This window comes from Muscardinus avellanarius, assembly GCF_963383645.1.
Source record: "Muscardinus avellanarius genome assembly, chromosome: 11".
NCBI lineage: Eukaryota > Metazoa > Chordata > Mammalia > Rodentia > Gliridae > Muscardinus > Muscardinus avellanarius.
The window spans coordinates 27,478,526-27,492,911 of NC_137797.1; the positions used below are offsets into that span (position 1 = coordinate 27,478,526).

Genomic DNA, 14,386 nt, shown 5'->3' on the forward strand with positions numbered 1-14,386 from the left:
ATGGAACTGCTGCAGGTTCTGAAACGCGGGCTGCAGCAGGTCAGTGGCCACGGCGGTCTCCGTGGCTATCTGCGAGTTTTCTTCAGGTAGGCGTCCAGGGCTATGTTCTTGGTCTCTGGGTGTGGACTTGGACTGGCTGGGCTCTTGGAAAGAGGCCCAGGTTCGGATCACCTTGGAGACTCCACAGTTCTTGTCAAGGACACCTGACCCAGCCTCTGCCTTGCAGTCCCCAGGCCGAAGTGTCTGCCCCTAGATATTCACAGGACAGGACAGAGGCCATCTCTAGAGATAGAACTGTGACATCGAGGCGAGAGTATCCGGGCTGCTCCCCTGCCCCGCGCCCCGAGTGTAACGAGCACTGCCAGAGCGTCACCCGGTGCCCTTGGAAGAGGGTTTCCCCTGCACTGCCCCAAGTCCCCTCTCTAAGATGCCGAAGGAGTTGATCAGGGTGTCTGTACTAGTCTTGACATCCCTGAGGAGCAGCATCGTTCGTGGAAAACGAATTGGAGACCCAGAATGGAATAAAAGAGCCAGGAAAAGTTTGTATTATTTTAAGAAGATGAAAAACTTTGGTTCTCTGGTTTCCTGAAGGCTTTAACTCCCAATGCCTCTCCGCGCCGGTAACTTGGTTAAAAGTTAGTCCTGCAATTTGAAGTTATTGTACTTATATTTTTAGTGTAACTTCTGTAGATCAGCTGTGTTAATCTTTTCACATCTTGTCTGCGTCATACTAGAGCAGTGGGGGCAACGTGGGCAGGGGTTTCAGACTTCAAAGTGTCCTAGAGGTGACGACTAGAACAGCACAGCCGGTACACCCCAGCATCTTCTCCTTTTTCTAGTTGATGCAGCAGCCTTTGTGTCTGAAAGTTGGTTTTCTTACTTTATTTTAGTTTGGTCATTCTAAAATGTCTGTTTTCTTTACAGAGCAAATGATGTGAGAGTTGGTACATTAGTGGGGGAAGACAAATATGGAAACAAATACTATGAGGACAACAAACAATTTTTTGGTGAGTTCAATAAATTGGATATGTCTTTCTTCTCCTCCTCCTCCTCCTCCTCCTCCTTCTTCTTCTTCTTCTTTTGGTACTGGAGATTGAACCCAGGTGCATTGTACCTCTGAGCTACACCCCCAGCCCTATTTTATTTTAGTGTGTGTGTGTGTGTGTGCGCGCACGCGTGTGCATGCATGTGTGTGCGTGTGGTACTGGGGATGGAACTCAGTGACCTTCTACCTCCTGGCTTTACTCCTAGACAAAGACCACCACCACCTCCTCCTCCTCCTCCTCCTCCTCCTCCTCCTCCTCTTCCTCCTCCTCCTCCTCCTTCTCTTCTTTTCTTCTTCTTTTTTGTAGTACTGGGTCAATTGAACTCAGGGGAGTTCTACCTTCAAGCTACAACCCAAGCCTTATTTTTTATTTTGAAACAGAGTCTCACTAGGTTGGTTGATGAGAGTCGTTTCATGACTTGCTGAGGCTGTCCTTGAGCCTGTGAAACTGAGGCTATCCATGAGTCTGCAATCCTCCTAGCTCAGCCTCCAAAGTACTGGGATTATAAGTGTGCACCACCACATCTAGCTTTATTTTTTTTATTTTGAAATAGGGTCTCACTAAGTTGCTGAAGGTCTTGCTAAGTTGCAGAGGCTGTCCTCAAACCTATGATCCTCTTATCTCAGCCAGGCATGAGATGCCACACCTGGATCGGTATGTTTGTTTTTTATACAGTACAAGAAACTTGTACAAAGTACTTGGGAAAGAATGAAAAAATTAAATGGTTAGCGAAGGTGTGAAAAATGCTCATCTTAATTTGCAATTACAGAAATGTGACTTGAAAAGTGTTATCTTTTTTCACTTATTAAATTTTGAAGTTTTATTTTCCTCTTTCTTTCCTTCTTTCTTTCCTTCTTTCTTTTCTCTCTCTCTTGTACTGGGGATTGAACCCAGGGCATTCTACCTCCAAACTACACCACCAGCTTCTTTAAAAAATTTAAAGCAGGGTCTCCCTATGTTGCTGGGAGTCTCCCTAAGTCACTGATGCTTAACTTGAACTGAAGATTCTCCTGCCTCGGCCTCCCGAGTACTGGGATTACGGGCATGTGTCACTGCACCCCACTTAAAGACTAAGATTTTATAGATGAAGGAAACAAGACCTAAAGCAATGTCTTCACCAAAGAGACTTCATCAGATAATAGAAATAGTGACAGGGCCCTGGGAAAATATTTTTTCTCCTTACCACTTGTTACAAATTATAAGATAAAGTTAACTTTTTTTTTTCTTTCCTCTCATTGAAAATACAGATATTTTAGCTGGGCGTAGTAGATGCCTATAATCCTGGAATCAATCACCAGTACTCCCCCTCCCACTCCCACACAAAGATTCATTACAAAAATGAATTCAGTATTCCTACTGGAAAGATAGGGGGAGTGAAGAACGGGTAGGAGGAATTACTGCTTATTATGCACTTATACCTGATGTTAAACTTAGGTGTATGTGTGTGACATTTGATTCTCACAGCAACCCTAAGATATATATGTAATCATCTGCTGTGTGTGTGTGTGTGTGTGTGTGTGTGTGTGTGTGTGTGTTACTGGGTAGTTAAACCCAGGACATTCTACTTCGGGACTATACCCAGCCCTATTTAATTTTTTATTTTGAAACAGGGTCTCACTAAATTGCAAAGGGCCTCACTAAGTTACTGAGACTTGCCACAAATCTGCAGTCTTTCCTTTTCAGCCTCCTAAGTACTGGGATTACAAGCATGCACTACTGTACCCAGCTAATCATCTAGTTTTGATAGCTAAAGAAACTGAGGCTCATAAAGTTTGCCCAGTGTCCACTAATAATAAGTGCAAAGTCCCGCCAGGCGTGGTGGCACATGTTTGTAATTCCAGTACTTGGGAGGCTAAGACAGGAGGATCCGGGTTGGTTGACAGCCTCAGCTACTTAGTGAGGCCCTCCCCAACTTAGACCCTGTTTCGAAAAAAGGAATGAAAAATTGGGCTGGGGGGTGTAGCTCGGAGGTAGAATGCCCCTGGGTTCAATCCCCAGCACCACCAAAAAAAAAAAAAAAAAAAAAGTGCAAAGTCCTGTTGAAATCCAGGTCTTTGTCCAATTTAAGGATCCAATAGAAACAGTTTTGTAAGTAATGGTCAGGTCCCCAACTATTCCACAGAAATTTGTTAAATAAAAAAGGCAGTCGTACTATTTTGGTAACATGCACTCTCCTACTTACCTAACCATCATTTATAATATTTTCTTATTATATGTAATTCACAAATTTCCAAAAGGATTATTGGTGGTTGTTTTAAAATAACTTATTTGGAAACAAACTGAGTGTGGTGGCACATACATGTAATCTCAGTACGTGGGAGGCTGAGATAGGAGGATTGCAAATTAGTGAGACCGTGTTTCAATATAAAAAATAAAAGCCAGGCATGGTGGTACACACTTGTAATCCTCACACTTGGGAAGCTGAGACAGGAGGATCACACAGGTTCGAAGCCAGCCTCAGCTACTTAGTGAGGCTCTCGGCAACTTAGTGAGACCCTGTTTCCAAATAAAATATAAAAAAGGTCTGGGAGTATAGCCCAGAGGTAGAAAGCCCCTGGGTTCCACCCCCAGTACCACTAAAAAAATTAAATAAATAAATAAATAAATAGGGTTGAGGCTGTAGCTCAGGGGTAGACTACTGTTGGGTTTTGTCCCCAATACAAAATTTAAAAAAAAAAAAAAAACATAAAAACAGTTTACATGCAGTTGCTGTGAATACATTTCTTCTCTGGTCTCAGGAGGAGCACTTTCTTTCCTGGATACTCTGAACAGCTAGTAACACATTTCCTTACCCTCTCTGCCACCCCCTCTGCAGGGAGCTGGGAGAATGCTTCTCCCCTCTGGGGAAGGTCTGTGCCCCAATCACATCAGTGAGTTGTCTCAGTCCCTGACTCATGATCCTGCTGTGGTGGCAGACAGACTGTTGATAAAGTTTGCCACACACTTGCTGGAGCTTGCCTCCACTAATATATTCAAGGTATTATTCCTCTAACATTTGTCTTATGTAGGGGAACACAGAAGTCTTTTAGCAAAATGGTTTCTTCTTTGGTATTATACATTTATGCTTTCTTAAAAAGATTTCCCCTCCTGTCTTTCTGTCCAGGCCGTCACCGCTGGGTTATGTATACCACTGAAATGAATGGCAAGAACACATTCTGGGACGTGGATGGAAGCATGGTGCCGCCTGAATGGTGAGCTGAACCCACCTGTTATTTCATGGGACTTGGCAATATTTACTTCATTACACAAATATTTCTTGAATATCTATTCATAAGGCATTCAGTGATGTTTTTCTGAGAGAGTCTGTCCCACTTACAATGGCTGCGTAACCAGTCACCCTAAAACACAGTGACTTAAAAAAGTGATTTATCTCTCATAGATTTTGTGGGTCAAGAGTTCAAACAAGACCCAGCAGGAGTGGCTCACCTCTGTTCCCAGATGTGTGGGGCCTCATGGGAGACTGGGATCACCTGAACAGGTGTTCATTTTGTACCTAGTAGTAATTATGGGCTGTCGGTTGGGAGCAGAGCTGAGTCTGTGGGTTAGAACTTTCAGTTGCGTAGGCTTCCTCAGGAGAGTACTGAGAGAGAGCAGGCTGGGCAGAAGCCGGAAATGCCTTGCTGACTTAGTCTTGGAAGTCATCCACTATCACTTGTGAAATGACTGAAGCAAGTAGAAAGCAGTGCTGGGGGGTGAGCCCAGGGGCTCATGCATGCTAGGCAGATGCTCTACCACTGACCTGCACCCCCAGCCCTTTTGTTTTTTCTTCAGTACTGGGGATTGAACCTAGGGGCATTGTACCTCTGAGCTACACCCTCAACCCTATTTTTAATTCTTTATTTTGAAACAAGCTCTCACTAAGTTGTAGAGGGCCTCACTAAGTAGCTGAAGTTGTCCATGAATCGGAATCCTCCTGTCTCTACTTTCCAAGTACTGGGATGACAAGCGTGTGCCACCACGCCTGGCCCCTTTTGTGTGTGTGTGTGTGTGTGTGTGTGTGTGTGTGTGTGGTACTTGGGATGGAACCCAGGGCTTTTCTAACTCTGGGCTATACTCCCAGACCTATTTTATACCTTATTTGGAAACAGGGTCTCACTAAGTTGCTTAGAGCCTCACTAAGTAGCTGAGGCTGGCTTCGAACCTGTGTGATCCTCCTGTTTCAGCCTCCCAAGCGCTGGGATTACAAGCGTGCACCACCACACCCTCCTTCTTTTTAGTTTTTAAAGTTAGGGTCTCACTATGCTGCTCAAGCTGGCCTCAACTTTGCAGTCCTCCTGCCTCGGTCTCCCAAATAACTGGAATTATAGACTCTATCTTTTGATAGAGGCATGTCAGTATTACCTTATATATTAGAATATATAATGGCGTGGCTAGGTTTGGGGAAGATAGTGTGCCTATCTGTGGATGAAGGGAAAGGCCAAAAGAACTCTGGCTCTGATCATCTCGAGCTGTTTTACTCTACACAAGTTCCCTGATTTCTCTGGAGCTTGGTTTCTTCATCCCTAGCCGGGCGTGGTGGCGCACGCTTGTAATCCCCGCATTTGGGAGGCAGAGGCAGGAGGATCGCGCAGGTTCGAAGCCAGCGCTCTGGCTTGAGAGACCCTGTTTCCAAATTTAAAAAATATAAAATAGGTCTGGGAGTGTAGCCCGGAGGTAGAAGTGTTTCCAGGAACCCCAGTACCACCAAAAAAAAAAAAAAAATTAATTAATTAATTAAATAAATTTAAAAAAATGAGAACCCTAAAATTTCTTAGGTCTCTAGAAACTATGTCTTTATAATCTGTATATTTTAAAATTAAATTCTAAATGCTTTTATTTGAGTGAACTATATTTATTTATTTATTTATTTATTTTGCGGGTCTGGGGATGGACCCCAGGAGCATTCTTCCTTCGAGCTACAGCCCCTGCCCTATTTTTTTTTTATTCTTTATTTTGAAACCGGGTCCCACTGAGTTGCAGAGGGCCTCACTAAGTAGCTGAGGCTGTCCGCGAACCGCGATCCTCCGGTCTCAGCCTCCCAAATGCTGGGATTAAAAGCGTGGGCCACCATGCCCGGATGAATGAACTATTTTAAAGCAGAGCACTTCTGTCTGTTTTGTAGATTGCTGAAATAATACCTTGTGATGGATATATAATTATATTCTTGGAGGGCCTTTCCAGTCAATCTAGAAAAGGTTACCAGAAAAACCAGAAAAGAATATATGAGGTTGGCTGCGGCATTTTATTTTAGTTGAACTTTGTCATCATAAATAGTTTGGAGCTCTGTTGCGTAGAAACTGAGATGCTGTCCATTTGCTCTTCCTTTGGACTTGGACACCCAGGCACACGACGAGTGAATGAAGTGCGGAAGTTGTTACTAGAGTCCTAGGCTAGAGGCCTGACAAACCAGATGTGGCCACTCACCCCAAAACCACACAGGGTAACGGAAGCCAGGCGTGGTGGCACACACCCGTAACCCCAGTACTGTGGGGCTGAGACAGGAGGATCACAGGTTTAAGGTCAGCCTCGGCAACCTCGCAACAAAAAAGGAAATAGGGCCAGGATGTAGCTCAAGAGTAGAATGTTTCTGGGGCCAATCCTCAGTACTGCCCAAAAAACAAAAACAAAGAAAAGAAGGGTAATGGGAAAAGCCTCAGAGGAGCTTTAATCAGTGTGTCCATATTGGGAAGGCAGAGTGAGATCCAGCATGTCGGCCCTGTGTTCAGAGTGCTGACGGGAACTTTAAAGTTAAATAGAGGAAGAAGCCAGGCGTGACGGCTTGAGAGGATCTCAGGTTCAAAACCAGCCTCAGCAATTTAGGGAGGCCTTGTTTCAAAATAAAAAGTAAAGCCGGAAGTGGTGGTATACGCTTGTAATCCCAGCATTTTGGAGGCTGAGACAGGAGGATTGCGGTTCATGAACAGCCTCAGCTACTTAGGCCGTTCGCAACTCAGTGAGACCCTGTTTCAAAAAAAAAAAAGGGGGGGGGGCTGGGGGTAAAGCTCAGAGGTAGAATGCCCCTGGGTTCCATCCCCAGTACTGCAAGATAAATAAGTAAATAAATAAATAAATGACCCAGTACTGCAAAATGAATGAATGATTGAATGAATGAATGAATGAATGAATAAAATAGGGCTGGGGGTAAAGCTCAGAGGTAGAATGCCCCTGGGTTCCATCCCCAGTACTGCAAGATAAATAAGTAAATAAATAAATAAATGACCCAGTACTGCAAAATGAATGAATGATTGAATGAATGAATGAATGAATGAATGAATGAATAAAATAGGGCTGGAGGTATAACTCAGAGGTGGAATGCTCCTGGGTTCAATCCCCAGGACCACAATAAATAAATGAATAAATAAGGAGTGGGATGGAGGTGGGGAGGGACAAGAGTTATGCATAATTTAAGATCTTGGTCACGTTGTAGTCTGATTGATGGTCTCAGTTCTAGTTCTGTGAGGTGTCTCTGAAGAAGCTCTTAAATTTTTATGGGGCCCAGACTTGTGGTCCTAGAAGGGGGCAGTTCAGTACCTTGAGATGATTGTTCCTGCTTGGGGAGGGGGCAGACTTGGAAGCTGTAGGACAGTGACTGATGACTTTTAGCCACCACTCCACAGATCCAAGACAGGATACTATAAAGCTGACAGTCTCTGCAAATGGGACCACCCCATTAAAAGCCGTTCCTAACCCCAAGCATTACAAGCATGGTGGTGCATGCTTGTAATCCCAGCGTTTGGGAGGCTGAGACAGTAGGATCATGGTTCAAGGCCAGCCTCAGTGAGGCCCTTTGCAACCCAGTGAGATCCTGTTTCAAAATAAAGAATAAAAAATACGGCTGGGGGTGCAGCTAAGATGTAGAATGCCCTGGGTTCCATCCCTAGTACTGCAAAAAAAAAAAAAAGATAATGACCTTGACCTTGCAGATCTGTCTTGAAGGGGGACAGATAGGTTAGGTAAATTTAAGGCTGACAAACCTGTTTGATTGTTCCTTGAGTGACGCTGATCCTGGGACTATGTGGAAGTCACCTGAGCTATCTTGTTCAGGTTGACATCTGTCTCCTAACATTGGTGCTCAGGGTCCACATTTTGGGAGATAGGGGAAATTATGTGAAATCAAACATTCAAAATTATAATAAAAAACTTGAAAAGATAAAAGTGCTCTTCAGCGCAGAGTCCTTTTATATGATCGCGTGTAAGGTCTCATGAAAAGAAGAGGAGAGCCGGAGGGTGAGATGACTAGCAGGTGCCATCAGGTGCCCGAGGGCGACTGTTGCAGCGTCTGTGGAGAGGACCCTCCTGAGGGCTGCGTGCATTTGATGACCCTTATTTGTATGGGAGCTTGAGGCCTGTCTTGTGTCTTTGTAGGGAGAAGTGATGTTAGGGAGGCTCAGCTGTTTGTTTCTCCCAGACCCCCCTTTGCTGAGTTTGATATACTATAGAATTCTAAATTTGTGGATTCTTTAATCCAGGAATAAATTGCAGTTTGATTGGTTTATCTTCATTAGAGGGATAGATATTATTGTATACATAGGGTAATGAATAACAAATGCACTTTACCTTTATTCACTTAAATAAATATTTACTGAGTGCCTACCAGGTACCAAGAAGTTTTGTAGGCACTGAGGGTACAACAGTGAGTAAAACAAGGTACTCACTCTCATGGGAGGAAGCAGGAAAACATGTTGGGCTTTCTTTTTTTCCTCTGTGGTACTAGGGATGGAACCCAGGGGCACTCTACCTCTGAGCTACACCCCTAGCCCTATTTTTTATTCTTTAACTTGAAACAGGGTCTCACTAAGGTTGCAGAGGACCTCACTAAGTAGCTGAGGCTGGCCATGAACCCACAATCCTACCGTCTCAGCCTCACAAGTTCTGTATTTACAAATATTTGAGCAATAAATATAAGAAAGATAATATGAGCAATAAATACAAGGAAGATAATATGAAGCTGGGATTCCTAAGGGGATAGAGAACAGTGGGTGGGTCTGAAGGCTCTTTAGTATGGGGTTAGGAACGGCTTCTTTCAGAAAGTGACATTTTAGGAATGACCTCGAAGAGGCGGAAAAAATGAGTTCCAGGCAGAGGAACATAGGTGCAAACACCTGTGTGTTTGATTTTTTTCTTTTTCTTTTTGATGCTGGGAATTAAACTAAAGGGCATTCTACTTCCAAGTTACATCCCCATCCCTATTTTTTTTTTTTTTAATTTTAGCCACCCATTTTATTTAACCAAGTATGTTCCCAATTGTATATTTGTAACATGTAGTCAAGATATAAACTATTAAAATACCTTCTTTTTTGTCTTTTGTCCAGTGTATATTTTATACTTAAAGCACAGATCAGACTCATTACATTTCAAGAGCTTAGTAGGTAGGCATGGAACAGTACAGAATCAGAGGACTTTGAAACATTTTTTTTTTTTTTTTTTTTTTTGGTGGTATTACCCATCCCTATTTTTATTCTTTATTTTGAAGCAGGATCTCACTAATTTGCAGAGGGCCTCACTAAGTAGCTGAGGCTGGACACAAACCTGCGATCCTTCTGTCTTAGCCTCCCAAATACCAGGATTACAAGTGTGCGCCACCACGCTCAGCTCCTTTTTTCTTTTCTTTCCTTTTCTTTTCTTTTCTTTTCTTTTCTTTTCTTTTCTTTTCTTTTTAAATTTGCAACAGTCCCATATTTTCACAGCTATTACAAGTATTTGAATCATTTCAAAGTAAATTGCAAAAATGATACCTGTCATTTCTAAATACTTTGGTACATAATTCCTACTAACAAGGACATTTTCCAATATAACTCCAACTTAACCATCAGTAGCAAGAGATTAACAGGCCATGTAGGCTAGGAAAACTTAGCCCTACCTTGTTAGATTTGATTAGCTGGCAGATTAACAGGAAAAAAAAGCATTCAAGTTTATATAATATGATTTGGGGTGTTCCTCGCCCTCCATGCTGGAGGTCAAATCCAGGGCCTCACACCTGCTAGGCAAGCACTCTATGACTGAGCTGCACTCACAGTACTACTTAATATAATTTTGTATGAGCCAAGAACACATATAAGGAAATGAAGACTCAAAAGACAGCTGAGTGTGGTGGCGCACACTTGTAATCCCAGCATTCAGGAGGCGGAGACCAGAGGATCGCAGTTTGTGGACAACCTCAGCTACTTAGTGAGGACCTTTGCAATGCAGTGAGACTGTTAGAAAAATAAAGAGACTAAAAATTAGGGCTGGGGGTGTAGTTTGGAGGTAGAATGCCGCTGGGTTCCATCCCCAGAACCGTAAAAAAAAAAAAAAAAAAAAAAAAGACAGTTAATATTTAATGCCTCTACACTGAAGTGTTAGTTTTCTATCGCTATAGCAAAATGCCTGGGATAGTTACCTCAGCTCACAGTTTTGAAGGTTTCAGTTCATGATCATTTGGCCCCATTGCTTTGGGCCTGTGGTGAGGCAGCACACAGGGCAGGCTTACATGGCAAAACAGAACCACTCCTGGCACCACCTTATGGCAAGGAAGCAGAAGAGAAGAGTCGAGTGTGGTGGCGCACGCTTGTAATCCCAGCATTTGGGAGGCTGAGACTGGAGGATCGCAGTTCGTGGACAGCCTCGGCTACTTAGTGAGGCCCTCTGCAACTCAGTGAGACCCTGTTTCAAAATAAAACTAAAAAATATAATTGGGAGTGTAGATTGAAGATAGAATGCTTCTGGGTTCCATTCCCCAGTACTGCAAAAAAAAAAAAAAAAAAAAAAAAAAAAAGGAAAGGAAAGGAAAGGCCAGAGCTCATAACCCCCAGTGACTCACAGTCCTCCCAATGGGCCCCATCTCTTGAAGGTCCCACCACTTCCCATTAGGGCCTTTGGGATTTGAAATGCAAGACACAAACTACTATAACTGAACTGGACCAAGAGTTTGCAAAAACCTAACAAGGCAAACGTGCTTGAGCTCCAGTAGGTGATCAGGTAGAGAAGCATCTAGAAAGATAAAGGAAAGTTTTTACAAGGTTTATTTGTACAGATTTCCCTCGACCTCATCTTCCCATCTCCTGGTAAAGGAGAGACATCTTCCACGTGGGAATTTCATCTGCTTTTAGGAACAGAAGAAAATCAGAGTATTCTTGTGCCTGCTGTTTTTCAAGTACCTTTAACTCAAAGTAATCAGTAGCACATTTTGGGGTGTCCTGTTCTGAACCTCAGCTGCTGCCCTCTAATCTTCAGACCCCATTCAAGTTTCATCACTTGTCACAAGAGCGTCCTCTGCAGCAAGAAGGGGGTCTCATGTCTCTTTAGTTTCCTTCACACTAGATTGGCTTCTCAGATTTTCCTTGATTTTCATGACCTTTATGCTTTTGAAAATTACATGAAAGCTGTGTTTTAGAATGACCCTCAGTGGGGGTTAGTTGACTGTTTCCTCATGACTAGGTTCAGTCTGTGCATCTTTGACAGGAATGTCACAGAAGCAATGACATGTTTTTGCATTCTATTAAGTGGCATCTAGTTTTGATTTGTCATATTAAAGATGTCTCCAGGTTCCTCCATTCTAAAGCTAATTCATTTTGCTTTTGTAATAGTATTTTGTAGGGAGACACACTGAGGTTATATACCCCAACTTTGAGTTTGTTACATATTTATATCAGTATTGTCTCCTATCTTAATCTTGTCCATTACTGTAATTCATTCTTCTGTGGCTCGAATTGAGCTCAATTTGACTAGCGGGAAGCCATTCAGACTGCATTTGAGGTCCTTTTGAAATGTCTCCATCATTCTTGAAGCACTTTCTTGCTTTCTGACACAGATGTTCCAGATTCATCTTATAAATTCCCTGTTCCAGGCTTGGAAACAGCCATTTCTCAAGGATTCCTATGTTTGTTTATTTGCTTACTCACTTGTTTTTTAGTAGGGAATAGTATTTACAATGAATATCTGAGCAGGTTATGGCGGCGCATGCCTGTAATCTCAGTACTTGGGAGGCTGAGGCAGGGGGATCTTAAGACTAGCCTAGAGCATCTTAGGTCATCAGCAACTTAGCAAGATCCTGTTTCAAAATAAAAAATAAAATACGGCTTGGGGTACAGTCAGAGGTAGAATGCCTCTGGGTTCAATCCCTGGTACTACACACAAAAAAGCCTTACGATCTAAGTGCAAGGTGTGTTCGCTGTTTTGGTATGTCAGTGCTCCCAGACCCTCCCAGTGGACGAGCAAGGGAATACGTATGCACACGTTCCTTACTTTATTGCACTTCTCAGGTACTGCGCTTTTTACATTCTGTAGTTTTATGATGTCCCTCTACTCACCTAATCTGTTCGCACCATTTTTCTAACAGCATAGGCTCATTTCATATCTTTGTCATGTTTTGGCAATTCTTGGAATATACAATCTTTTTATTATTATTATTATTATTATTATTATTATTATTATTATGTTGATGTGTGATCAATGGTTTTTTTTTTTTTTTTTTGCGGTACTGGGGATGGAACCGAGGGGTCTTCTACCTCCAAGCTACACCCCCAGCCCTATTTTTTATTCTTTTTGAAACAGCGTCTCACTGAGTTGCAAAGGGCCTCCCTACGTAGCTGAGGCTGTCTGCGAACCGAGATCCTCCTGACTCAGCCTCCAAATGCTGGGATTACAAGCGTGCGCACCACGCCCGGCCTCAATGATCTTTGATGTTACGGTTGTAATTGTGTTGATATACCACAAACCTCACCCATATAAAATAGTGAACTTAATCAACAAATGTTTGTTGTAACTTCTGTATGAACTGACCTTTCCCCATCTCTTCCCCTCTCCTCAGGCCTATTTTCTGAGACATAATAATATTAAAATTAGGCTATTTAGTAGTCCTGCAATGTCCTGTAAGTGTTCAAGTGAAAGGAAGAGTCACCACTGGCTTTAAATCCAAAGCGAGTAGTGATGGAGCGAGAAAGGCTAATGTAGTTTAGAGAGGCTTAAAGGGAAGTCTTGTGGACCAGTTAGCCAAGTTGTGAATGTGAAGGAAAAGTTCTTGAAGAAAGTGAAAAGAACTGCTTCAGTGAACACATGAATGATTAGAAAGCAAAACAGCCTTAGTGTGAGTGGGTTGGGTAGATCATTAGCCCCACCAGGACATTCCCTAAATAAGCCCAGAGACGGGCTTTAATTCTCTTTACTTCTGTGAAGTCTGAGGGAGGTGAGGATGCTGCAGAAAAGTTTGAAGCAAGCAGAGGTTGGCTCATGAGGTTTAAGGAAAGAAGCCGTGAAAAGCTGCAGCAGGTTACCCAGAAGGTCCAGCTACGGGGACTGATGAAGGTGGCCACACTGCACAACAGATTTTAACACGAACAAGCAGCTTCTGTTGGAAGAAGATGCTCTCTTAGGATTTCCATCGGCAGAGGAGAAATGAGTGCTTGACTTCAAAGCCTCAAAAGGCAGGCTGACTCTTGTTAAGGGCTGGTTCAGCTGGTGACTTTAAGTTGAGGCCAGTGCTCATTTACTGTCCTGAAAATCCTAGGACCCTTAAAAAATGCTAAAATTTACTCTAAAATTTACATGAATTTACTTTCACTCTAAATGGGACAAGAAAGCCTGACAACACATCTGTTTACATCACGATTTACTAAATATTTTAAGCCCACTGTCAAGACCAACTGCTCAGGAAAAAAAAAAAAAAAAAAAAAAGATTCCTTTCAAAATATTACAGCTAATTGAGAATGTGCTGAGTCACCCAAGAATTCTGACTACCAGTGAAATTAATATTGTTTTCATGCCTGCTAATGCAACATCTCTTCTGCAGCTCTTGGATAAAGGAGTAATTTTGATTTCTAAGTTTTATTATTTTTTTTCTTTTTTGCAGTACTGGGGATTGAACCCAGGGGCAATTTACCTCCAAATTTTACCCCTAGCCCTATTTTTATTCTTTATTTTGAAACAGGGTCTCACTGAGTTGCAGAGGGCCTCACTAAGTAGCTGAGGCTGTCCGTGAACCGCGATCCTCCTATCTCAGCCTCCCGAATGCTGGGATTACAAGTGTGCGTCACCACCCTGGGCTCTAAATTTTATTATTTAAGAAATACATTTTGTAAGGGTATAACTATCCATTCTAGATGTTATTAAGACTATTTGGGCCAGGCATGGTGGTGCATGCTTGTAATCCCAGTACTTAGGAGGCTAAGACCAGGAGAATAGCAGGTTCTGCAGCCAGCCTTACCAACTTAGTGAGGCCCCCCTGCAACTTGATTAGACCCTGTTTCAAAGTAAAAGAATAAAATAGTGTTGAGGGTATAGCTCAGAAGTAGAATGCCCTTGAGTTTCATCCCTAGTACCACCAATGTGTGTGTGTGTGTGTGTGTGTGTGTGTGTGTGTGTGTGTGTGTGTGTTAGGGGTATAG

General features: G+C 42.8%; 1 protein-coding gene across 1 annotated transcript in view; it reads left to right on the top strand.

Annotated features, from left to right (window-relative positions):
* NDUFA12 (NADH:ubiquinone oxidoreductase subunit A12) overlaps positions 1-14,386 on the top strand; it is a gene marked incomplete at both ends in the record, with an annotated part of 32,166 nt that continues 17,780 nt past the window's right edge. Inside the window, 3 exons of the mRNA XM_080705796.1 lie at positions 1-86; positions 925-1,007; positions 4,150-4,237. Coding sequence (XP_080561922.1) covers positions 1-86; positions 925-1,007; positions 4,150-4,237 — 257 coding nt within the window. The remainder of the gene's footprint in view (positions 87-924; positions 1,008-4,149; positions 4,238-14,386) is intronic.